Source organism: Trichosurus vulpecula, chromosome 4 (genome assembly GCF_011100635.1).
Source record: "Trichosurus vulpecula isolate mTriVul1 chromosome 4, mTriVul1.pri, whole genome shotgun sequence".
Lineage (NCBI taxonomy): Eukaryota > Metazoa > Chordata > Mammalia > Diprotodontia > Phalangeridae > Trichosurus > Trichosurus vulpecula.
Genome location: NC_050576.1, coordinates 117,932,009 through 117,956,570, shown reverse-complemented (window position 1 = coordinate 117,956,570; position 24,562 = coordinate 117,932,009). Strand labels below are relative to the sequence as shown.

General features: G+C 39.2%; 1 protein-coding gene across 1 annotated transcript in view; it reads left to right on the top strand.

Annotated features, from left to right (window-relative positions):
- Positions 1-2,033: 2,033 nt before the first annotated feature.
- PTPN14 (protein tyrosine phosphatase non-receptor type 14) overlaps positions 2,034-24,562 on the top strand; it is a 138,017-nt gene continuing 115,488 nt past the window's right edge. Inside the window, exons 1-2 of the mRNA XM_036753293.1 lie at positions 2,034-2,207; positions 13,737-13,906. Of these exons, the coding sequence (XP_036609188.1) occupies positions 2,034-2,207; positions 13,737-13,906 (344 nt within the window). The remainder of the gene's footprint in view (positions 2,208-13,736; positions 13,907-24,562) is intronic.

The following is a 24,562-nucleotide window of genomic DNA, read 5'->3' as shown; positions in this document are numbered from 1 at the left end:
TACGAAGTTTATTTTCATAGGTGTGTGAAATATGGATCAGAGTGGAAAAACACATGTTTTGAGATACATACATACATATGCATGTGTGTATATATATACATATATGTGTGAAAACATACACATTCATACAAATAAAGTTGTGAGTAGCTTGAGTGAGGGAGGAAAGGTAGATAACCTGAGTGTTCCACTGGAGCCCTCAAAATTCAGAGAAGGTGAGGAAGGTCTTTAGCATGTTGAGTTCATGCCCTTTGACAAACTTTTGGTAAGAGATGGAAAATAGTTACACAGGAGAGAGACGAATAGATAAGTTGCGATATGCATGGTTTGCGGGAATTCCCAGATTAATGAGATCACAGATCCATTTGAGAATATGTGTGTGTGTTTTTGTAGATATGTATGTGTGTGTGTATGTGTGTGCATGTGTGTGTATATAAAAGTAGATACAAAGACTAGTAGCATATTATGGTAGATTGGACAAAGCTTGGCTCTTCAAACATGATAGAATGGGAAAAGAGGGAGGGGAGTATCTATTTCCAATTTTGTCTCTAAATTTTTATATCACTGCAGCTCTCTTCTGCTTCTGTTACTTCATCCTATGAAAAAACTTATTGCCTGCCCCTTTAAATTATGAAGGCAAATGCAAAAGCATTTACCCAGAACTTATTAGAGATGCTAGGTGGTACAATGGATAGAGTGCTAGGCCAGGAGTTGGACTTCACATCTGGCCTCAGATACTTTACTGCGTGACCTTGGGCAGGTCTTTTTACTTCTGTTTGTCTCAGTATCCTTATCTGTAAGTGGAGATAATAATACCTCCCAGAGTTGTTGTAATGATCAAATGAGTTAGTATTTGGAAAATGCTTTGCATTGCACCACATAGTAAGCGCTATATAAACATTAGCTATTATTATCTGTAAAATAAAGATAATAATAGCATAATCCCCTAGGGATGTTGTGAGGATCCCATGAGAGAATAATTGTAAAGCGCTTATGCAAATGTTAGCTGCTATTCCTCCTCCTCCTTCTCCTCCTACTGCTACCATTATTAGTACTACTACAACTACTATTACTACTGTACTTCTAATAAAGGCATGTGAATTTTGGAAGTAGTAGTAGGCAGGAGAGAGGCATCGTGGATAGAGGGCTGGCTCTGGAGTAGCATTCAAGTAGATCCGAGTTCAGGTTCTGACGCATCGATTGTGTGGTTATGGGTAAGTCGCTGGCCTTCATAATTCCCTCGAAACTATTATGAAGAAGTTGCTGATGCATACATTCATGAAGGGATGGTGTGTATCAGAAATGCTCCTCCATTATTGATGTTATAGGTCTGGAATGATAACAAAAACATTGAAAAGTAACTAATGGTAAAGGTGTAAAAGCATTGGATAGAGTGCCCAGCCTGGAGTCAGGAAGACTTATCTTCCTGAGTTCAAATCTGGCCTCAGACACTTACTAGCTGTGTGATCCTGGGCAAGTCACTTAACCCTGTTTGCCTCAGTTTCCTCATCTGTAAAAAGAACTGGAGAAGAAAATGGCAGACCACTCTAGTATCTTTGCCAAGAAAACCCAAAATGGGGTTATGAAGAGTTGGACATGACTGAAATAACTGAACCACACAAAAAATGTGTAATAATTGATAAGGGCACCTGATTCAATGCTTGGCACCATACCATGCCTCCATCATATGTATCTCTTGTTTCTACCATATTCTTTTTCTAGCCTCTCACTTTTGTTTTCTTCTTTCCTTGCCCATACCTACCACTAGCACCCAGAGTATAGGACTAAGGCGCTTATGAGGACTTAATTGGGGTTTTGAGTCTTTATTTTGTTTCTCCTTGGACTTGCTTGCCTTTTACCTTGGCCTAACCATACTTTTTGTCTTCAGTTTGCAGCCGTGCCACGGGAGTGCTGTGTTGGGTATGGACACCTCTTCCCACACGTGGAGGATCAGACCAGCTAGAGAAGTACCCAAACCACGCAGTTGCTGAGGTGACTCTGAGCTAAGGGAGGCAGCTGTCTTCGGCCACATAGCCATGCCATTTGGGCTAAAGCTTCGCCGGACACGGCGCTACAATGTCTTAAGCAAGAATTGCTTTGTCACCCGGATCCGCCTGTTGGACAGCAATGTGATAGAATGTACTCTGTCAGTGGAGAGCACAGGGCAAGAGTGTCTGGAGGCCGTGGCTCAGAGGCTGGAGCTCCGAGAGGTAAGGGTGATGAGAAAGAACCAGTCATTGGTGTCTAGGCTCTGAATGTCTAAGCAGTCTGCTTATGAGGATCCTGTTATTCTTAGCTGTTGGCATGATTTTATCAGGGAGGTTTGTGGAGGGAGACACAAGGACACCACCTAGAGTTTGCTCTGCATTTTGGTCCCCATTTGTTTCATCGGGGGAGAAAAGCTTTTCTGAGAGTTGGAAAAGAGAGGCCCTCTCTCCAAGCCGATGGTTTCCAATTTTGAAATAGTTGGGTGGTTTGGGGCTTTTGTTTTTCTGTTTTTGTACTTGACTTAAAAAATAATATTGAGAATAAAACTCCTATGTCCAGGTTTATCACAGCTGCTTTTTGATATTTCGATATTGTCCTACAAATTGAGGGAAGGGCACAATAACAAAGAGTGAAATGGTCATTTCATTTGTGGCAGGTTGTAAAATAGAGAATGGGAATTTTTGTTTCCTTGGGGGTTCTTAGAAATACAACTTCTTTGTTGTTGTTGTTCAATCGTGTTTGTGAACCATTTGGGGTTTTCTTGGCAAAGAGTGTTTTGCCATTTCCTTCTCCAACTCATTTTGACAGATAAGGAAACTGAGGCAAATGGGGTTTAGTGACTTGTCCAGGTTCACACAGCTATTAAATATCTGAGGCCAGATTTGAGCTCAAGAAGATGAGTCTTCTTGACTTCAGGTCTCGAGCTCTATCCACTGTGTTACCTAGCTGCCCCTACCTACAAGCAATCTGGTCTATGCAACTCCTTTGGGTCTTTTGTTTTTCCTTTAGAAAACAAAACACAATTGAGACCATTTATCTCTCTGATTACTTCTTAGAAGAGGTACTTCTAGCACCTAAAGTATCAAATGCAATTTTGCTCTCTCCCAGTTTTAAAGACCTCCAAGGAAAGATGTTATTAAAATGTCACTCTTGTTGGCTGGGAAGGGGTGGGGAGCCTCACAGCTTTGGGTGTTCTATGTCTGGAATCTGCACAGTAAACATAATGTCTTATTCTAAACATGATTGTTAAAAAGGAATGTCATTAAAATGCACAGTTGGATATTTGCTCAAGAGACATCAAAGGTGAGATGACCTGATTTGAATGGAGACTCCAGTCTATAAGGTTAAGAGCAGAGTCAAACATACCTGAGATGCTAACAAAAAGGTCACGCTCCAAGTGTATTGAGAGTCAGAATGAATAATTCACAGAGTACTCTTTTTAATATCACTTGTATCCATCCTAGCCATGCCTAGACAAGGCCCTGTGTGGCTTACTGTGGGGAATGAGAGCATAGTGGGTATGGGGTGATTGGTAGGGTGAGGAGGAGGGGAAGGAGGGTGGGGCCTCTTCTATTCAGTGTACATACATAATCAGCAAGGAATCCAGCCCCATGTTTTTACCATCACCAATACTGCGCAGGCTGAACTGGCCTGCTTTCTTCTTCCTCACAGACTTTCCTGGCTGCCTGTTGCCCTTTTGTGATGTCCCCTTTGTTGATTTATTCTTGCATTGTAACCTTCTACTGGACCTAATGTTTTCATATCTAGCTCTGTTGATCAAAATTGCCCTTGACTTCACTTTAACTATTATAACCAGATTTTATCATAATATACGGGGGAAAATTAATACTACATTAGGTACTCTACCCTTGCATCCCACATTCATAGAACATCTACTATTAGGCAGAATCTTTTTATGTTCAATTGACCTCAATCTAAGCATTTGTTAATCACTGACTAGGTGCAAGGTATAGTGCTAGGAAATCTTAGAGAGGAATGAAGTAACCCTTGCCTTCCAAGAGCTTTAATTCTACTGGGGGATATTACATGCACACAGATAAGTAAACACTACGTGATTTTATGAGGGAGAGAACACAAATTACTAGGAAAGGAAAGATTTCGGATAGAAAGTAGCACCTGAACTGAAACTTGAAGGAAGCTAGGTATCCTAAATGGCATAGATAATCAAGAAACATTTATTAAGGTTCTGCTCTGTGCCAGGCACTGTGCCGGGTGGTAGAAATATAAAGAAAAGCAAAAGATAGTCTCTGCTCACACTTCAGTGGGGATAAGATGGGAATGCATGGTAGGCATGGGAGATAGCCATTTGGAAGGCGTGGAGGATGGGTCTGCTAAGATTATAATTTGTTAGAGATTAACCTAGCAATCTTTTTTTTTTTCCCTAGCAATGATTAATTGACTGCCTGAGAGACTGAATGCCACTAAACAAACATAATTTTATGAGAGAGAAAGAGACTGATTTGATAGGGACTATCTAGTGTATGTATTACCAGGCAATTCCTAACTAGGCACAAACATATAAATACATGACATATATGAAATGACTTACTCAAAAATGACATATAATGAAACTAGAATCTTTAACAATAACTTGGATTGATGAGCTTTCTGGTAGATGGAGGGAATGCCACAGGTATGGTTTGCGTAAGGTTTAGCAAAGCATTTGACTTGCTGTTCTTGTGGGCAAGAAGGAGAAATGTCATGTATACAGTAATACATCTAGGTGTATTCAGAGCTCGTTGAATGGTTTATTAATAGTTTGATGTCATAGGATCATAGATTTAGAGCTGGAAGTGACCTCACAGCCCATCTAGTCTGACCTCTTCATTTTCCAAATGAGGAAACATGCTGAGAGAGGTTAACTCATCTCTGTGCTGCTGATTTTCAAATTTACTTATCCAGTCCTAAACTGTCTGATTACATTCTGGCTCGAATCTCCAACTACTTACTGGACATCTCAAACTGGATGTCCCAGAGACATCCTAAACTCAGAACGTCCAAAATTGAACTCACTAGCCCTCCCTTAAAGCCTCCCTTCTTCCTGGGAGGCCATCTCCAGTCATCCTGATCAATATCTGGTCACTGGACCCAGATGGCTCTGAAGGAGAAAGTGAGGCTGGTGACTTTGCACAGACCTGCCTCACTTAAATCCAATTCACTTGCATGTCATGGCATCACCTTCCTGATGTCATGGTCTTCTTCAAAAACCAAGGACAAACAAGAACAAGCTGCCTTCCTAAGTCGCCTGTTATGGTTGACGGTATTTCCCAGGCTTGCAATCCATGTGCCTTAATTTACTGCTTAATCTTTCTCGCTCACTATGTAGAGTCAGCGGTCAAGTCTGTTGTTCCCACCTTTGTCTTATATACGTCCCCTTCTCTTCTCTGTCACTGTTGCCATTCTGGTGTACACCCTTATTGCTTCACACCTAGACTGTTACAATAGCCTGTTGGTTGGTCCCCCTGCAGCATCTCTTCCCTGGGTCAGTCTTTCCTCCACTCAGCTGTTAAAGTGACATTTTGAAGTGCAGGTCTGACCATGTTGTCCTTCTTCTCAGTAAACTTCAGTGGCTCCTCGTCACTTCCAGGATCCAGGATCAAATATAAAATCTTCTTTTTGGCATTCAATACACTCTATAACCTTCCCCTGACCCCACTCCACAATCTTTTTAACACCTTTGCTTCCCCACTTACTATAGGATCTACTGACAGTGTCTTCTTGCAAATTAAATGAATTGTCCCAGGTTACACTGATAGTGAACATTAGAGGCAGTATTAGACCCTGCATGCTTTAATTCCCATCAATGTTCAAGCTGATAATCTTGTGTTCTGCCATGGCAAAACCATATCTACAGAACTGTGTTCATTTTTCAGTACCCCATTTTAGGAAGGTCATTGATAAACTGGGAGCATCCAGAGGAAGGCAGTCAGGATAGTGAAGGTCTGTGAGATTGTGCCATATGGGGAGAGGTTGAAGGAATTGGGGATATTAAGTCTGAAGATGAGAAAACTTAATAATAGCTTTCATGGAGGCAGCTATAAGGTGGTGCAGTGTCCTGGACTCAGGAAGACCCGTGTTTAAATCCTACCTCAGATAACTCATTAACTGTATATCCATGGGCAAGTCACTTATCTTCTGTTTACCTTCATTTCCTTAATTGTAAAATGGGGACAAATAGTACCTACCTCCTAGAGTTATTTTTAAGATCAAATGAGATACTTTTAAAGCTTTTAGTACAGTACATAGCACATAGTAGGTGCTTAATAAATCCTTCCTTCCTACATTTGAAGTAATGACATATAGTCTTATTTTTCTTGTCCCTGAGAACAAATCCGGGATCAAATGGAGTGATATTTGTAAAGTGTTTAGCATAGCACTTGGCATGTAGTAGGCATTAACAAAGAAATGTTTGTTCCCTTCCCTTCCTTTCCCCTAACAATTAGAGGTACCCAAAAGTAGAATGGGTGATCTTGGGAGTTGGTGGGTTTCTCCTCACTAAAGACATTTGAAGAGTGAGTGACCACTTGTTCAGTGTGTTGAAAAGGGAAGTCATGATCAGTTATGAATCCATGACAGTCATGAACCTGGCCCAGGGAGGGTTTCCCATTTGCAGACACCAGAGCCACTCTGAGGTCTGCTACTGCTTGCCAGGGAAGAGTAAAGAGAGGAGAGGAGAAAGATGAAAACAGCCAAGGAGTGTCTGTACTCATGACTACCAGGTAAAAGAATAGGGAGGAAAAAGAGAAGGTCTTCCTTGTTCTTTGTCCATCAGGGACTGCATAGAGCCAGAAGCAAAAGGGAAGTATCTTCAGAAGATCTAGCTTAGAGATAGAGACCTAGTTAGAGTCCATCTCCTCCAACTGTTCTTTTCTTTGCCCCATCTCACTTTTTAAAGTATTTCTAGATGGTCTCCCATAAAAATACTCAACAGGAAGATCCTGAGGTTGAAGGAGATTGGGCACATTTGCTGTGCTGTGGGTCTCTAACAACCGTTTTATACATTAACTGGGTGACAGATAACGTGGAAGAGTTGGCCTTTTTGCAACTATGGATGTTACTGAAAAAAGATGACTATTTTTCCTTTACAGGTACAAGCTTGAAGAAGAATGTATTCTTCACCCACAAACAAAGCCTGGACAGAATGAGCCTATGGTCTATTTCAGCCAACTTTTATTTTCTGTTTGGGTTATAGGAATGCATAGAACTGGATGAGGAATTACTAGAGGAAACAAGTTTTATTACTATTAATAGCTAGCATTTACATAGTACTTTAAGGTTTACAAAGTGCTTTACAAATATTACCTCACTTTATCTTACAGCCATGGGAGGTAGGTGCTATTATTATCCCCACTTTACAGACAGGGATATTGAGGAAGACAGATTAAGTAACTTGCCTATGGTCATAAACTTTGTAAGTGTCTGAGGCCAAATTTGAATTTAGGTCTTCATGACCCAGTCTCAGGGCTTTCTGCAGTGCACTACCATGCTGTCTCTATTAATGTGGAAACTTTAAAAAAAGTTCGGTCTTTTTGAAGGATTAGAATCTTAATTGAGTGCTTGGCTTTGGCACTGGAAATATCTTAGAGTATAGGTGTACTTCTCATTATGAAACAAGTGTTCTTTGAAAATTGTGTGTATTGAATTTTTATAATGAATCATTTTTTACTGTTAAAAATTTCTTTTTCTAATGAACTTGGTGATGGACAAACATGAACATTTGAATATAAAATATGGAAAAATATTGTTAATGAAACTGAATTTCTGATCAAATTAGAAGAGATTTGTAAAACACTTAGCATACTGCCCGGCACATAGTAGGTGCTATATAAATACGCATTCCCTTCCCCATCCAGCTCTTAGCACAGCGCCTGGCACATAGTAGTGTTTACTAAATGTTGATTGATTCTGTTAATTTTTTTGAAAGCACATATGAAATTTAACATGATAGTAACAAAACTGCTTTGCTTGTTCATTCCTGTTTCTGAATTTCCTTCTGTTCTCCTATATATTTTAAAATTTCTTCCTTCCTTCCTTCCTTCCTTGTCAGTTTTCCCTATTTAGTTACACTTAAATTAGTATCACCTGATGGAATTTAGAAGACACCTTTCTCTCTTGATGACATTTTATGAGACATTCTAGTCTCCTCACTAGTAACAGATTCAAGCAAAGGCCATAAGCTATACAGCCAGATCCAAATGAGTATGACGATGAATCCTGTGAAGTAGTTGTATTACTCAAATTTTCATTGCATATTTCCACAGGGCTAGAACCAATATTATATTTTATATAACTTCTAATAATGCAAAATCAGTACATGAAGCTGCTTTCTGGAATTCATTACAGCTTCTCCAGAGTAGGGAAGTAGTGATAGGTGTGGGAGTGCAGCTCGTGAACTTGGGCACTTCCCCAAAGGAAAAGCACTGGCCTGGTGCCTCATTGGTCCACTCTTTTTTCTAACTGTCTGACTTGGTCCAGCACTTCATGTGTCCTAAATTAGGTGGTATTGATGTTTAATGGTGAGTAAGAATTTGTCCCTCAGATTGTCATCACCTCCCATCCCATAATAAATTGTTGTCCCAGGTGTGCTGCAAGCATCTGCTATGCCATTGCTCTTTGAGGCAAACTAATTTTGTAGTAGGACAATTATATAACAAGTCACTGTAAAATATGCTGAGCCCTGTAGGAATTGAATTATGGAGAAATTTTATTTTGTACTCTAAACTGAGGTTTTCATTAGAAGAGGCTTGCTTTGTCATTCAATTATGCAGATTATTTAAAGCCCTGGGTTAGCACCATTAGTGGCCTGGCAACTTTTGGTAACTGTTATTCTTCTTCTCTTGCCTCCATGTGTAAATTTTTTTTTCTTGCTTCTGCACTTTGTGTTTAGGGTCATTGATTTAGAACTGGATGAGACCTTGGACATCATCTGTTCTGAGCTACTTGTTTTACATATAAGGAAACTGAGCCCCATAACTTCCCAAGTATTACACATCAAGATAATCAAGGATGCCATAGCAATCGAATTGTCAAAGGATTACCTTGTGGGGAAAGTAAAATTTATCTTGAGAAACAAAAGATCCAGAATCTAAAGAGAAATGTTGAAAAATATAGTGGAAATAAAGGGGTCCTTGCAGTATCAGATTTCAGATTATAACACAAAGTGATAAAAAAATTTGGTATTGATTAAAAATGGAGAGGTTGATTGTTGGAACAAATTAATTACATAACATATATAAATTAATGAATCTATTAGACTGATGTTTGACAAGTCCAAAGATTCCAACTCTGGGTTAAAGATTCACCATTTGTCAAAAAATCCTGCAAAAACTGGAAAGCGGCTTGGCAGCATTTGGGTTTAGATGAACACAATACTACATAGCACAATTTGCTTTAGATGGATATATGACCTAGATATAAAAGGTCTATAAATTAGAGGAAAAAGGAAGAAATTACCTTTCAGATCTATGGATAAGAAAAAATGCTCCCAGCCAAACAAGGGATGGAGAAGATCACAGATGATAAAAGGCACAATTTTGATTACATAAAATTTAAAAAGGTTAGGCACAAACAAAACCAATGTACCTCAGATTACAAGGGAACAACTAACTGGGAGAAAAATCTTGGCAGGAAGTTTTTCTGACAAATATCTCCTTCCTGAGGTATATAATGAGTGAATTAAAATTTATAAGAGTAAGAGGCATTGCACAGTTGATAAGGGATCAAAGGATATGAACAGGTGATTTTTACTTTTTAAGGGAAGAAATCTAATCTATCAAAAAAAAAGCTTCAAATCATGAACAATTAGAAAAATGCAAACTAAGAGTTCTTAGGTTCTGCCTTATGCCCATCAGACTGGCAAATATGACCAAAAAAAAGGCTGCCGGAAAACAGGCACATTATAGCACTATTGTCGGGGCTCTGCATTGGTCCAGCTGTTTGGCACTATGGGTCAAAAGTCTCTAAGCTGCATGATGTTTGACCCAGCAATACCACTATTAAGTCTATATCCTGCAGTGATAGAGGAAAGAGGCAAAGGACTCATATGTACAAAAATCATGTATAGCAGCTCTTTTTGTAGTGACAGAGACCTGGAAACTAAGGGAGTGTCCATTAAGTGGGGGGGTGGACGAACAAATTATGGTATATGAAATAATACTGTAATATATAATCTAATAATGTTATATTAATATAATAATGAATATGATAACATTATATGAATATAATAGAATACTTGGGCCATAAAATTAACGAAGGGGATGTTTTCAGAGGAATTTGGGAAGAAGACATATATGAACTGATACAGATTGGAGTGAACAGAACTAGAACAGTTTCTCCAATAACATTACAATATCCAACAACATTATACAGACAAACAACTTTGCAAGACTTAAAATCTTTGATGAATCCAGTGGTCAAATAGGATTCCAGAGGACTAATGAGGAAGCAGGCTACCCGGTTCCTGATAGAGAAGCGATGGACTTCAGATTCAGAATGAGACATACAATGGACAACAAGGGAATTTGTTTTGCTTGATTATTCATGTTAGTTGTAAGGTCTTTTCTCCCTATGGAGCAGGTGAGAGAAAGAAATTGAATGCTTTTCAATTAAAAGAATATCTGAAATAAAATAAAAGTTACCCTATTAAAAAAGATGATAGGACCAGGATTTGAAACTAGTCTTTGCTGTGTTTTTCCACTATGTCCTTTAAGAGGGGATTTTACCTGATTACCTGCATGAGGATAGGGGAAGGAATAAAGAGGTCTAGAAATGATAGTCTTCAGCATAGAAGTTACATACAATTTTAACTTCACAGTGGACCAGGAATATATTTCACTATACAGGCACACTAGAATCTTTTTGTCACTTGACATGTCATTGTGTATCCTCGGTTCGACAGTCGGTTAAATGTTGCCTTCTCAGATGTAACATTCAGTTAAAGCCTGATAGGACAAGCTGAATTGATGAAATATAAGTGTAATTATTTCTCCTTAATCAGCCTTAAAAAAAGAGTTCCATTGCATGTGTTTATTATATGCAAACTCACTATTGGCCCTTTGTTATAACACTGTTTTCTCTAGAAAGCATTCATCCTGAGGCAAGTCTGTCTTGGACCTCACCCAGGGGAAGTTTGTTTTTGTTTTGTTTTTACTAAAGTACCCAAATGACCTCATTATCATGTAATAATGAGTTAGTATATTTCAATTCTTTGAATATGGCCCAAAATAAAATCCTAGGGAATATATTACCTTAGAATTATTTTTTCCCAGTTGTCTGCTTGTTCTAAATTACTTTCTAGTGTTACTCTCCTCCTTCCACCTCCCCCTCAGCCCCCCCCCCCCCATATAGTCTTTTCCCCTTCATTCCTAGGTTCCTTCTTTTCTAGTGCTGGAAAAATTTTTTTTTTTGCTCCAATATGATAAATACAAGCAGGACCTTAGGAGAAGAAATTATATAAAATTACTAAAATAATTATCCACATAGTAGATAATCATAATATCAGAGGATTTTAGAATTGGCTAGTTGATAGTTACTTATGCTTTCACCAGTAATAATCATGTTGGGACCTACATCTCACAGTTGCATTAACACAGAGGGGAAAAAAATCTTTTGGCTTAAATTCACTCAAGTTAGTTCATCCTCGCCATTGCATTATTTTGCCCACAGAAATAGAGCTTCGGCTCCATTCTTTGGCACTTGACAATTGAAGCACTATGGTGAGTAAGTCCTGATGTAAATATGCCCACCCCCATATCTTAAGAGGAATATATTTTTGTTTTCCTTCCTGTTCCTGTTTCAGATATGTCTGTGAATTCATTTGCAATCCCAGCAGTCACTTGACTATGTAGCCGCATGTGCAAACAAGATCTTTGAATTTCTAGCCAAATAGGTATCAGTAATGTAAAGCTTCTTGAGGGATATGTATTTTTTGTGTGAAGATGCTACAGTGTGTAGCTACATTACTGGGGCATAGAGTTGTTGTTTGTCCTTTGTTTTCGAAGAGGATCAGTGACATCACAAGGTGATCGATGTCTTGACTTTTAAGTGAATTGGACTTAAGTAAGTCAGAGCTGTTCAAAGTCGTCAGCTTCACTCTCTCTTCCTGAGTCATTGAGGTCCAATGGCAGGACAAAAGTCAAGACAACTGAGAGTGTCCTAGGATGCAATGGATGACTTTGGCATCTTCAGTGCCTGACTAAGCTCTAGCATTCCACAGTGCCTGCTTCAGCTGTCTTCATGGCTGTTGGAACAAATTGTTCTCATCTACCCATTCTGCCAGGGGAGTCTTCACATGCTTGGGGTAGCTGTCCACCAAGGGGTCTGAGGCCTGTTGGTTACCCTCAACCTGGTTTAGCCTGTCTGTTAAGATGGTTTACTGGGATGTGACTGCTGAGCAGGCTACAGTTTCTTGGAGCCATAGGTGAAAGTTGGATGAAAGGTGGTTGACAGGCCTTGAAAAGAGCTTGGTAAGCCGCTATACGAAAGGCGCTAGTCCTCCTGAACACCCCATACACCCTTTGTCAAGGCACAGAGTAGGCACATAATGAATGCTTATTGGTTAACCATAGGTCAGTCCTAATGTCTCTCATCTGTAAAATAAGAGGGTTGGATTTTGAGCCTCTAAAGTTTCTTCCACCTCCAAATCTATGATTTTATGTTTAGATGAATGATGGTTGGACGGTAACATCTAGAGGTGAAGCTCTGATTATAATAATAGGGCTAAGCAAGAATTCATATTGCAAAACCGATTATATTTAGGAAATTGAACAGTGCAGTTTTACTCCCATGGCAGGAAAGAGGATTTCCAGGTGCATTACAAACAATTCCTAGAGAGAATTTAGGTTTAAAAGATGGCTTCAAAAACAGTGGTATGCTTTTCGGTGATTGTTGTACTAACCTAGAAATCCTAGCATGATATAATAAATACTTAGACACATAGAAGTGCCTGTGTTAATTATTTAGCATGTTGCTCCAAACTTATTCTGGTTGAAGCTTCAAGTCTAAAGATGAAAATCTCACTTTTATCTATTAAATCCCACGATAATCCGTCAAGAATAACCACTGGGGGCTCCTGTTGCAGCTGTGGAGTGGAAATCCTTCTGCTCTCAATGCCTGATAGTAGAGAGGATTTTGCAGCAGGCCATGTATGATAAACTGTCGAGGTGCAATATGTTTTCAAGCATTTTATTAAAGCCTCAAAGGGGTTAATCAATTTTCTGTGAAGATCTTTCTGTATTATTTGAGAATATCCTACCACACAGAAGCATTCCATTTACGGTAGCATTGGTCTTAGGAAGCAGGTATTATTTATTCTGTAGCAGACATAAGAACTATCTTTGTAGTTGGCAGTATGATTCATGTAAGATCATGGAGCATTTAGATAGTAGGTCAGTTGAATATGTCCATCTCCAAATATTAAACAAAAAGCAGTCGCCACTTCTAATGAAGTGCTGATGCCATCTGCCCCCCTGATTCCAACAGAACTTTTTTGTAAATTATGTTAAATATACAACAGGCTTTGAAGTGGATGTATCCTGCATCTTGGTTTGCATGTTGGTAGATTCTTCTGATTAGCCACAAAGAGCAAAAGGAAAAATTGCCAGATCCTTCTTTGTGGAGTGGATTTTGCATTGGTGAGGAATTGGGTGGGTGGGAATTGCCTGTTCTTTGCTGTGTGGTCCTGAGATGCCAGTCACAAGAATTGACCGATGCTATTTTGTCCCTTTATCTAGACACACTATTTTGGCCTCTGGTTTCTTAGCAAGAGCCAGCAAGCACGATGGGTGGAGCTGGAAAAACCTCTGAAGAAGCAGCTGGACAAATTTGCCAACGAGCCTTTGCTTTTTTTTGGAGTCATGTTCTATGTGCCAAATGTGTCACAGCTTCAGCAGGAGGCCACAAGGTAAGTGCGTTTTCCTTCTCTGCACCCTATAGGTATAGATAAATGATGTGGGGCTCAAATTGTACAGATAAGTCTGAGAACTGGGTTGGAAAGTGTCAAGATTTAAATAATACTTTATAATTTTAATGGTTTTCCTAGAAAAGTCAGTGACAGAAATTACCAAGTAAAATTTGTACGTAATGCATCTTCTTTGGGTCAAGTGAAATTCAAGAAAATTTGTTTAAAGCGAACTTCTAGATGTCCAGTTAGAAATTAAACAAAAGCAAACTTCTAGATGTCCAGTTAGAAATTAAACATTGAGCCATGTGATCTCTTGGGGGGATGGGATTTTTGAAAATTCTCAAATAAAATTAATTGCCTAGCTTCCAGATTGGGGGTAGGCTCTTCTCCTAAAGTGCTGGTGAACTGGGGAAACAAAATGGTTAACAGGCAAGAGTTGTTTCATGGGGTCCCTACTAACTGAAGGGGAGACAGGCTTCCATTTGGGATTCTTTGTTTTCCATTTGGAATTCTTTTGACAGGAAGATGGTGTTTTGTCTCTGTATTAAAAAATGAAATTTTTTTTGCTTGATGTAATCACAGCCAATCTCTTAATAAGTAGTCACCATGAAAAGTTAAAGGATCTCAGGTACAACAAGGCATTTGGCGGATTAAATTGGGTATTTCAGATAGAGGAGGAAATAGTGTAAACCCTACACATCTCACCTTTGGCACACATCATAAGAACCATAGATCCTGAATGAAATGACAAGGTAATATGCCTAGAAGAAAATGGTTCACTGTTGAACTTTGGGCATATGGTCATCATGCATGCAGGCCTCATCCATTTGGAGATGATCAGGCCACATCTAGAGTTTTGTGCCCATTTCTAGTCACTGAGCTTTAGATAAACATTGAGTTGGTAGAACATTTGCTGCCAAAGGAGTGTGACCTCCCAAGATGGCGAGGGAGGTGAAAACAATGTCATATGAGAAAGGATTGAAGGAATTGGGGGTGTTTAGCTTAGAGAAGAGACCAGCCAAGGTTGAAGGACAGGAAGCATAGTAGAAGTCTTTAAATATTTGAAGGACTGCCATGTATATTTAGAAAGTTACTTTCCTTTTTTGACCCTTTGGAACTAAGAAGAACTATGACCAGTGCATAGAAATTATGGAGATAAAATTTATCCTTGTAAATTTGTAGGTGTTTAGCAATGGAATGAAACCATATGAGTTAGAGTAACCATCTCAGGAATGCTGTAAAAAGGCTTTCTTTGTTCTGAGACATGCTAGACAAGAAGACCCATTCCATCCATAAGTTATAAATGATGAAATATCAAAGCTACTGGAATTGCTGTTATCATATATTATATTATTAATTAGTATATTATCATATATTATTGAGCTTTAACCATAAGGACCTTTAAATTTCAAGTTTAGGTTAGGATAGTTATCATTGATGAAAATGAAGGAGGAAATTCTTGCTTCCTTCTATACTTATTGCACTATTAACCTGCTCATATTATAGAATGTAGGTGGGACTGGGGTGTGTGGGGAGCTTCCGGGCCTGAAATTCAATCCTGTTTCTCAGAGTTTTGAAATCATATCTTGATACTCTTGGTCACAATCACACAGAGGACAATCAGACCCCAGCTGGAAACCCATGTGTCTCAGTGTCACTCATTCATGTGGTGGGGAGGAACCTATAAGAGTCTGAAGATTTAGGAATGCTTGCTGTGACTTTCTTTTTTTGTGCTGAAAATGGTGGGAAAGGAAAGCTTTTCTGCCTCCTTTCTCAAGGGTTGGCTAGACTGTCAATCAGCAGTAGGCCAGCCAGCTATGGTGTTAATAACCAATTATAACTATTGGAAAAATAAGGGGGAGAGAGAGAGAGGGGAGGAGTGGTCTGTTCCTCCCATACTTACAGTGCAATGTACATTTTCATTGGCCTTATAGCTTTCTGAGATGCCCCATTAGTCTAAGATTTTTATATGGTTCTCTAACTCAGGGGAAAACAAGTAGGAAAATATAGGAATGAACATTTTGGAAAACTAGGCATTACCATTACCACTTAACCCATGAGTATTGCTCTTTTCTTTTGGCAGAAATGAAAGACATTTGGGGCTGAGGGTACCGGAGCATTAGGGGAATTGCCTTTTTTCTTTGTTGTTCAGAAATCTGGAGCCTCTCAAGCCCTGAAGGATACCAGTTCTCTCAAGCTATGCCCAGTGTTGCGTAAGAGAGAAGGAAAAAGCATGCAAGAATTAGAAAATGAGGTAGAAGAAGTAAGAGAATTAATTATATTAATTAATTGTATTCTATTAATTACAGAGTGCCACCCACCATTTCTAGAGGCAGCTTGGAAAGAGTGCTAAATTTAGAGTCAAAAGGACTTAGGTCCCATTTGGGACGGCATCATTTATTATCTTTTGTGACCCTAGAGAAGTCACCTAAACATACTCAGTTTCTTTGTATGTAAAATGAATGGGTTGGAGTGGGTGGCTACTAAGGCTTAGAAGTAGCTGTAAGTTTGATGTTCTTAAAAGGTTCCATTTCATAGTACAGTACAATAAGTTAATGAATTCTGTGGAGTAGTATAGCAGAAAAAAAAACTGCTTGGACAAAATGATGTTCCAGAATCTCGGGTTTTTTGGTTTCGTGGTTCTAGCCAAATTTTTGAACTCCACACATGTTGCAGGCTGCTGCTAAGTAGTCATTGGGAGCTCCTGGGAATCCGAGCCTTCTTGGGAAGTTTTCGAAAACAGCTGTGGGCTGAGTGGAATATTGAAATTCTCTCCCCATCCTTGCATCCAAAGACAAGCTGGGGGTGGGGTGCAGAATTCCAGAAGAGTGCTTCCCAGAAGGTCCAAACAACATTCATTAGGAACTAGTTAATGAATAACTCTCCAGTCATCCAGCTGTTATCTGAGTTACCCAGTCACAGGTGGAGATGGGCTTTGGCATCTCTCAGAGCACCTGGGATCTGGAGAGTGTCTGACATAAAACAGTTAGTCTTTGTCATGCCCTGCAGAGTAAAATATTTGCATAGATTAGAAAGAGAAGTCTGCCTTTCATTTGTGGGTAACCCCTTGGAGGAGACAACCATTCAACCATCTGTGCTTAAAAAATAAGCCTTTGTCTGTAACCAACCAAACTTGTTTTCACCTAACAAATGTTTGCAATGGTCCAACTCCCCCAGGTTGAATAGAACACCATTTTCTGTAGCATTAGCATGTCTAACCTTATCTCCTCTTTGAATTGAGGGCAAGTAGTCCAAAGTTGATATTGTAGTCTCTGGAGATATCTGTGAATTGGTGTGCATAGACATATAGATATGATCACAGATTCATCGGGATACAAAAGAAGACCCTTGAGGCATAGGCCTGGTAGTGGTATCCTTGGGTCAAAGGGTGGTATTAGGTATTTTGTGTCTCTCATCGCTTCTCCAGATACCCGTCAAACTGATATTTCTAAAGCACAGGAATGGTCATGTCACTTTCCCTTCTCAAAAAGATTCATTGGCCCTCTCTTGAATCAAATGCAAACTCCTCTGTACCCTGATTACAAAAATATTCAAAGCAGCAGTATTGATTATGATAAAAGAAAAAGCTGGAAAGAAATTATGAACCTAACAATTGGGGCCTGACTGAAAAAATTATGGTAAATGAATATAATGGAATATTGCTGCATTATAAGGACTGACCAATATAAAGGATTCAGAGAAATACAGAACTATGTATTATGAAGTAACAGAGTAAAGAAAGTAGAACAAAAAGAACACTTTGCATAACTCTAATAATGTAAATAAAGTTAACACGGAGAGACAACAAAACCTGTCTAGTACAGTGAAAAGTCTTAATACTGTACTATCAAAGTTGAAGGGCATATCTTTCCTTGCTGTTAATATTTCATAATTTGTTTGGGGAGCGGAAGGGAGTAAGTAATGTACTTTGTAAACAAGTTTGTATATTTCTTGGGAAATAACCATTGTGTCAAAGCAAAATTTATCAAAATAGGACATTTTTGGAAGGAGAAGACGGATGGGAGAACAACAAATAGGAAACATAATCACTATTAATGACAGGGTAAAACACAAATGTTTTATATATATAATATATACATATATGTCTATTATACATTCTAATTCTTGAGGTTTATTGAAGTGATTTGGAAGGTGGGAGCTGGGTGGATTTAGTTGAGAAAGAATACAAATTAGAGAGATGAAGAACCCTTTACGCAGCTGGCCCACTCCCCACAGTGTAAGATTAATTTCTTCAAAATTTGTCCTGTGTCCAGTCTGGTTACTATGACTCAACTGAAGACTCCCCCCCATTTATCTTATTTTCCATTTTGCTTTTTATATTTTTCATTGCCAGTGTTACTGTTTGAAAAAGGAGTCTTGTTTAAAAAAAATGCCATCTTTCTCCCCTGTCATTCCACTTGTGACTCAAAGGGAAGATTTCTGTAATGTGTTTTAATCATTTGCATAGCAACAGTTTTCTTATAAACACACGGGTTTCAAATTTTTCTGGACACTGAAAGAAAAGATGGTTTGTAAGACGTGGAAGAATTCTTAGTCAAACAGAAGTATATTTAATAATAGCAAGCGAGAGCCAGGAATCTGTTGGCAGTGACCATCACTTTTTGTTTAGCTATGGGGTTTTTCCAAGTTTTCCCTGGTGAGGAAGTCCCTGCCTGATTTCTCAGGTTGTGTTTTTTTTTTTTTTTTGGTCAAAACACTTTATTTTTTCTCTTATTATTTTTGAAGGTTAAATTTTAGTTCCTTACCCTTAGCTGCAGGAGTATGTACATGGTTACTGTGTTTTGAAACTTGTTTGGTAATTTTCAGAGATGTACTGTTTACTTTTGCATTAGGCATTGCCGTGATGCTATGTTTTTATAGTATTAGAGAGCTTCTCATTGTCCGGCTGAGGTCATGTAACATGTTCTCCATTTCCAGCACTTGTTTGGAGCCTACATGGTAATCTCAGAATATTTGCCGTGTTGATTTGGGCACTGTACAAATTTCAAGTGGTGTTAATTATATTAGCCAGCATCGTCACTGTAGTTTACAAAGGAAATCCTGGACTCTCACCATCAGTCTTTGTGGATTCCAGGAGCGCATGTGATTTTTTGGGATTCTCAAACACGCATTCATACATATACCGCTGTTACTTCTTATATGCAGTTTGACCTTGTTTGTCAGATTGGTTAATAACAATTAGCATTTATGTAGGTCTTTAAAGTTTGCAAAGTGCTTTGCAAATATTATTTCATTTTATTCTCACAACTCTAGGAAGTAGGTGTCATTATTATCCCAATTTTACAATGAGGAAACTGAGACAGAGGGAAGTTAAATGACTTGCCCGGGTTCACACAGCTGACCAAATTTGAACTCAGGTCTTCTAGACTCCAGGTTCAGAACCCTATTCAATCCTTTATTTACTCTGGTCATAAAAAATAAATATTTCTCATTGATAATACATATATGCAAATATGTATATGTAAACACATGTATATATATATGTGTATATATATAAACATTTTTGCATGTATGTATCACTGAGAAATATTTATTTTTAAAGCAGAATTAAATCTTAAGATAGGTCACAGAGCCTTGTGTTGTGGCGCATGCATGTAATACCTACTATTGGGGAGGTAATGGCTGGTTAGTCACTTGTGTTCAGAAGTTCTGAGTTGTAGAGGGCTAAAGCTGATTGAGTATCTCCACCAAATCTGATCACTGTTTGGTGCTGGGAGTGGGATTGCAGGGTGGGGAAGAAGAAAGCTTACCAGGCTGCCTAGGTAAGCCCAAGCTGGTCCAATCTGGAAACAAAGCAGGTCAGATCTCTGTCAGGCCCCTGGGTGGCTGCTGTACTTCCAGCTTGGGCAAGATAGGGAGACCCAGTCTCAAACAAAATGGAACAAAGACATAGGTCATAGAATCTTGGGCAGCTAGATGGTGCAGTGGATAGAGCCCTTGGCCTGGAGTTAGGAACTCATCTTCTTGGGTTCCAATCTGGCCTCAGACACTTAGTAGCTGTGTGACCTTGGGCAAGTCACTTAACTCTGCCTTAGCTTCCTCATCTGTAAAAATGAGCCAGAGAAGGAAGTGGTAAACCACTCCAGTGTCTCTGCCAAGAAAACCCCAAAAGGGGTCATGAAAAATCGGACACGACTGAAAATGACTCAACAACATAGAATCTTAGGCTGGGAACTCCAGAAGTCATTGAATCCAACCTTGGTCCAGGTCATTGATCCAGACTACAGCTTCTTGTGCTTGAAAAGCCCCATTAACAAAGAACTCATTTCCTCCAGGATACTCCATTCCATTTCTGGTCAGCCTGAAATGTTAAGATTTTTTTCACATTTTACTGAAATTTACCTCCTTTTAAACTTTCCTATAGTTATGGCCTCTGGGACCAAGCATAACAGGTTAAATGTGAAAATCTTCTGGTTATTTGAAGATTGCTCTCATGTTCTCTTAAAGTATTTTCTTACCCAGGCTAAATATTCCTTATTCCTCCGATTTATCCTCAGATATCAAGACTTTGACTCCCTTTACTGGTTGCCTCCCTTCCAGTTTGTTAATATACCTTGAAAATTATGGTGTTCCTAGTTGTGAGAAGAGGGGGGAAGGGAAAGGAATAAACATTTACATAGAGACGATGTGCCAAGCATTGCGCTAAATACTTTTACAAATATTATCTCATTGATTATTTGGGGTCTGATTACTCGACAAACATTTATTAAATGCTTACTGTATGCCAATGGCATACAGCTGACTAAATGCTGGGGAAACAAAGAACAAGCAAAAATAGCCCTTACTCTTAAAGAATTTGCATTCTAATAGGGGACACTATTTATATATATATATTTCTATAAAAATGCCGAGTACATGGTTGGTGGGGGCAGCTAGCGGGGGAGGGGGGTGCAGTGGATAGAATGCTGGGCCTGGAGTCAGAAAGATTCATCTTTGTGAGTTCAAATCCAGCTTCAGTCACTTACTAGCTGTGTGACCCTGGGCAAGTCACTTAACCCTGTTTACTTCAGTTTCCTCATATGTAAAATAAGCTGGAGAAGCCAATGGTAAACTACTCCAGTATCTCTGCCAAGAAAACCCCCAAATGGGGTCATGAAGAGTCAGATGTGACTGAAATGACTGAATAACACCACCACCACCACCACATGAAAAGTAGTCTGAGAGGAGAAGGCAGCTGGAGCTGGGGAAAGGCCTTGTGTAGAAGGTGATGCATGAGCTGAGTCTTAAAGGAAATCAGGTATTCTGGGAATTGGAAATGAAGAGGGAAAGCATTCTAGGCATTGGGAACAGCCAATACAAACATACGGAGATGGGAGTTGAGAGTGCTGTATATGAGGAACAGCAAGGAGACCTGTATGGCTGGACTAGTAAGTGTAGAGAAGTGGTTAAAAAAAAGAGAAAGATAGGAAAGGGAGAGGTTGTGATAAGTTTTAAATGCCACACCAAGGTGTTTCTGTGTGATCCTAGAGGACATAGGAAGCCATTGGAATTTATTGGTGGTGGCTACTCTGCTTGGTTCAGTTACATGAATATCACGCTCCCTCCCTGCTTCAGCTTGCTTTTCTTTATTGTCTTCCCCCATTAGATTGTAAGCTCCTTGAGGACAGGAACCGTTGTTTTTTTTTTTTTCCTTTCCTTATTTATATCCTCAACACTTAACATAATGCCTGGCATTATGGTCCTTAATAAATGTTTATTGACTAACTCACTGACATGGTCTTTAGGAACCTAGTTTTGCAGTAGCATGGAGGAGGGATTGGAGTGGAAAGAGATTTGAAGCAGAGATTCCAATTAGAAGACTTTGTCATGGTTAAGGGGGATAGATGATAAGGGCCAGAACTAGGGTAGTGGTCGAATAAATGGAGAGAAGCCCGAAGCAGAAGAGTATGATAATCAACTTCCTTGTTCTGGGCTCTATACTTTTGTTAGAGCAACTTGAGATCTCATATGTTTTATTTGGTAGCTCCGTTACAGTGTCCTTTGTCTGAATATTTGGGAAACAGATTACCTAAATATCACCTGTGAATTTGGAGCTAGGTTGATAGTATCTGCTGAAAAATATTCTTTAAATTCTTTAAAAAGAATTCTAACCAGTACAGCTTTCTACAGCTTGGTTTTCTTAAAACTCAGTAGCCTATTGACCCATTTTCCTTTACAGTAAAATTAAAATATAATTTAACACTTACAGAGTTCTAACCCTATTCAGTCTTGTGAATGGTAAAGGAATTTTGTGGGGAGAATGAATCAAATATATACCCTCCAACACCCTTCAATTTATCTTATTTACATATATATTTATATTTTTTATTTGTTCACAGTTGTTTTCCCCAATAGTACCTATTTGTGGTTTGGGGGATAAGATTAGGAAAAAACAGAAACCAAAACAGAATCAGCCTTTCTAATTGCTTTGTACTCTGTCAAAAGTAGTGAGTTAAAGTTGCCTAAAGAAAAACCAGAATACCATTTCCGTTCAAGCTAAACACAATCCTGCTCTTTTTGCATGCCTGATTTTAATATGGTCCTGCTCCAATGGGCCTCTAAACTTATGGGAAGCACACTCACAGGAAGGGGAGGGGGGGAGGAAACAGGTTTGAGTACAGGTCTAGGATATTTGGCAGGATTGAGTGTTTGGATTATATTGAAGGAAGGTCAAAGGTCATTCCTTGTTCAGCGTTGGTACCAAAGTGCTTCTGAGTGTAGTGTACAGGTTCTGTTTGGTTATATTCAGTAGCTTAGAACAGTTCATCTCTACCTGTGGGAATTAGAGCCCATAAACATGATGCATCTCATGTTTCTCCTCCTGGTGCAGTGGAATAGTGGGTCAGGAAACTTAATGCCAAATCCTCCAATGCAAGATGTGTCTGATTTCTTGAAGTGATGACTGTTGCCAAGGTGTGTCTGAGGCACTTGATTCAAATCTTTGACCCAGCACTGTAACTAGAAGTTATAGAAATTGGAAACTTCCTCACCTCCTAGGGCCTCCCTCCTGCCTTCCACGCCAAAGATCATAGGCAGTCACCTACCTGCTTGAATGCTGTTGTACAATGCTGACACATGAGTATATAATCGTGCCTGTTTTAGGGTGTTGGTGTTTTAGGACCCTAGCCCCTGCTCAAACCTGATGTCATCTCATTACCCCTAACATGATCTGGTCTTCCAGGGTTTTCCTAAGCTAGTGTGCTTGGATGGGTATCACAGGCTAATAGAATGAACTTGAGCAAAAGAAACTTGGGCTCATTATAGGGTGAAAAGTATTGTTCCGAACCACTTCTTTATGAGTGACCTTGTGTCAGGTATTGTGTATTGTTAAACAGACGTACCCTTTATCTTAGAAATGAGACCACAGGGATGTGGCTGAACCTATAAAGCATGCAGGGCTCAGCCAGCTTGAAATAAATGCATGCATTTTAAAAGCACTGAGGATAAATGCATTTTGTGGGCATGTGAGTGACAAGAGAATCAGGGAAGTTGCATTTTTAGACAGGGTGGAGACCTTTCTTTTCCTATTAGTCTTTATCTCTTCCCCTGGGACCATAATGGAGGGGGGGGTGGGGATGGCAGAGAATTCAGATTGGGTGAAGTGGTGAATTCCTGCACTGAACACAATGGTGTTATTTTTTAACCTGGCCCCAGGCAGTAGCTCCAGTGACCTCATGAAACTTTTCTCACTTTTTGCTGCTTTTAAACCAGACTTTTTTTAGTCTTACATTTCAATATAAGGCTGGGTTATAGCCTGTTGTAAACAAGTCAGTGTTCAAACAGCTTCTAGAGTGTCCCTCTTAAAAGCTTTAATTATGGTGCTGTTTCTATTTCTTCTTACAACACCCTTTCTTTTCTTCCTCTGATTCCCTTTTTATTTTGAAATGTAATTTTAATAGATGCATAAAGTTTGACTGTGGGCCGAGAAATAGTGACTCCCTTCAAGTCAGACTTAAGATGTAGCATTAATTAATTCCCTGTTGCCAACATAATTTGCTGAGAATGTCAAATCCTTCTCCTGGCTGACTCCAGCCAGTGAATAGGACCTTGTTCTCTCTCTCTTGATTACTGAAAACAGAGTTGTTCCTGTCAGGTTAAAGAAGCTGGTGATTTTGAAATCTAATTTCTAATACCATTCCGTTCATTTTGTCATGCGTAATGGAAAGAGTGCTGAATTTGGAATCAGGAAGCCCTGGTAGCAAACATTACCTTTGACATTTGTTTGATTATGGGCAGCACAGTGGTGCAGCGGATAGAGTGCCAGGCCTGGAGTCAGGAAGACTTACCTTCCCGAGTTTAAATTCTGCTTCAGATATTTCCTAGCTTTGTGACCCTGGGCAAGTCACTTAACCCTCTTTGCCTTGGTTTCTTCATCTGTAAAATGAGCAGGAAAAGGAAATGGCAAACCACTCCAATATCTTTGTCAAGAAGACCCCAAATGGAATCACAAAGAATCAGACAAAAACATCCATAAGAAACATGGTATCGAGAGCTGTTGGGAACACCTGGGTTCAAATCTTGCCTCTGACAAGATTTAAAGATAAGCCCATGGAATATTAACTTAACATGTCATCTAACCAACCTCTACAAGCCTCATTTTTCTCATCTGCAAGGTGGAGATGATATTACCTATAGGACTCACCTTCAGGGTTGTTA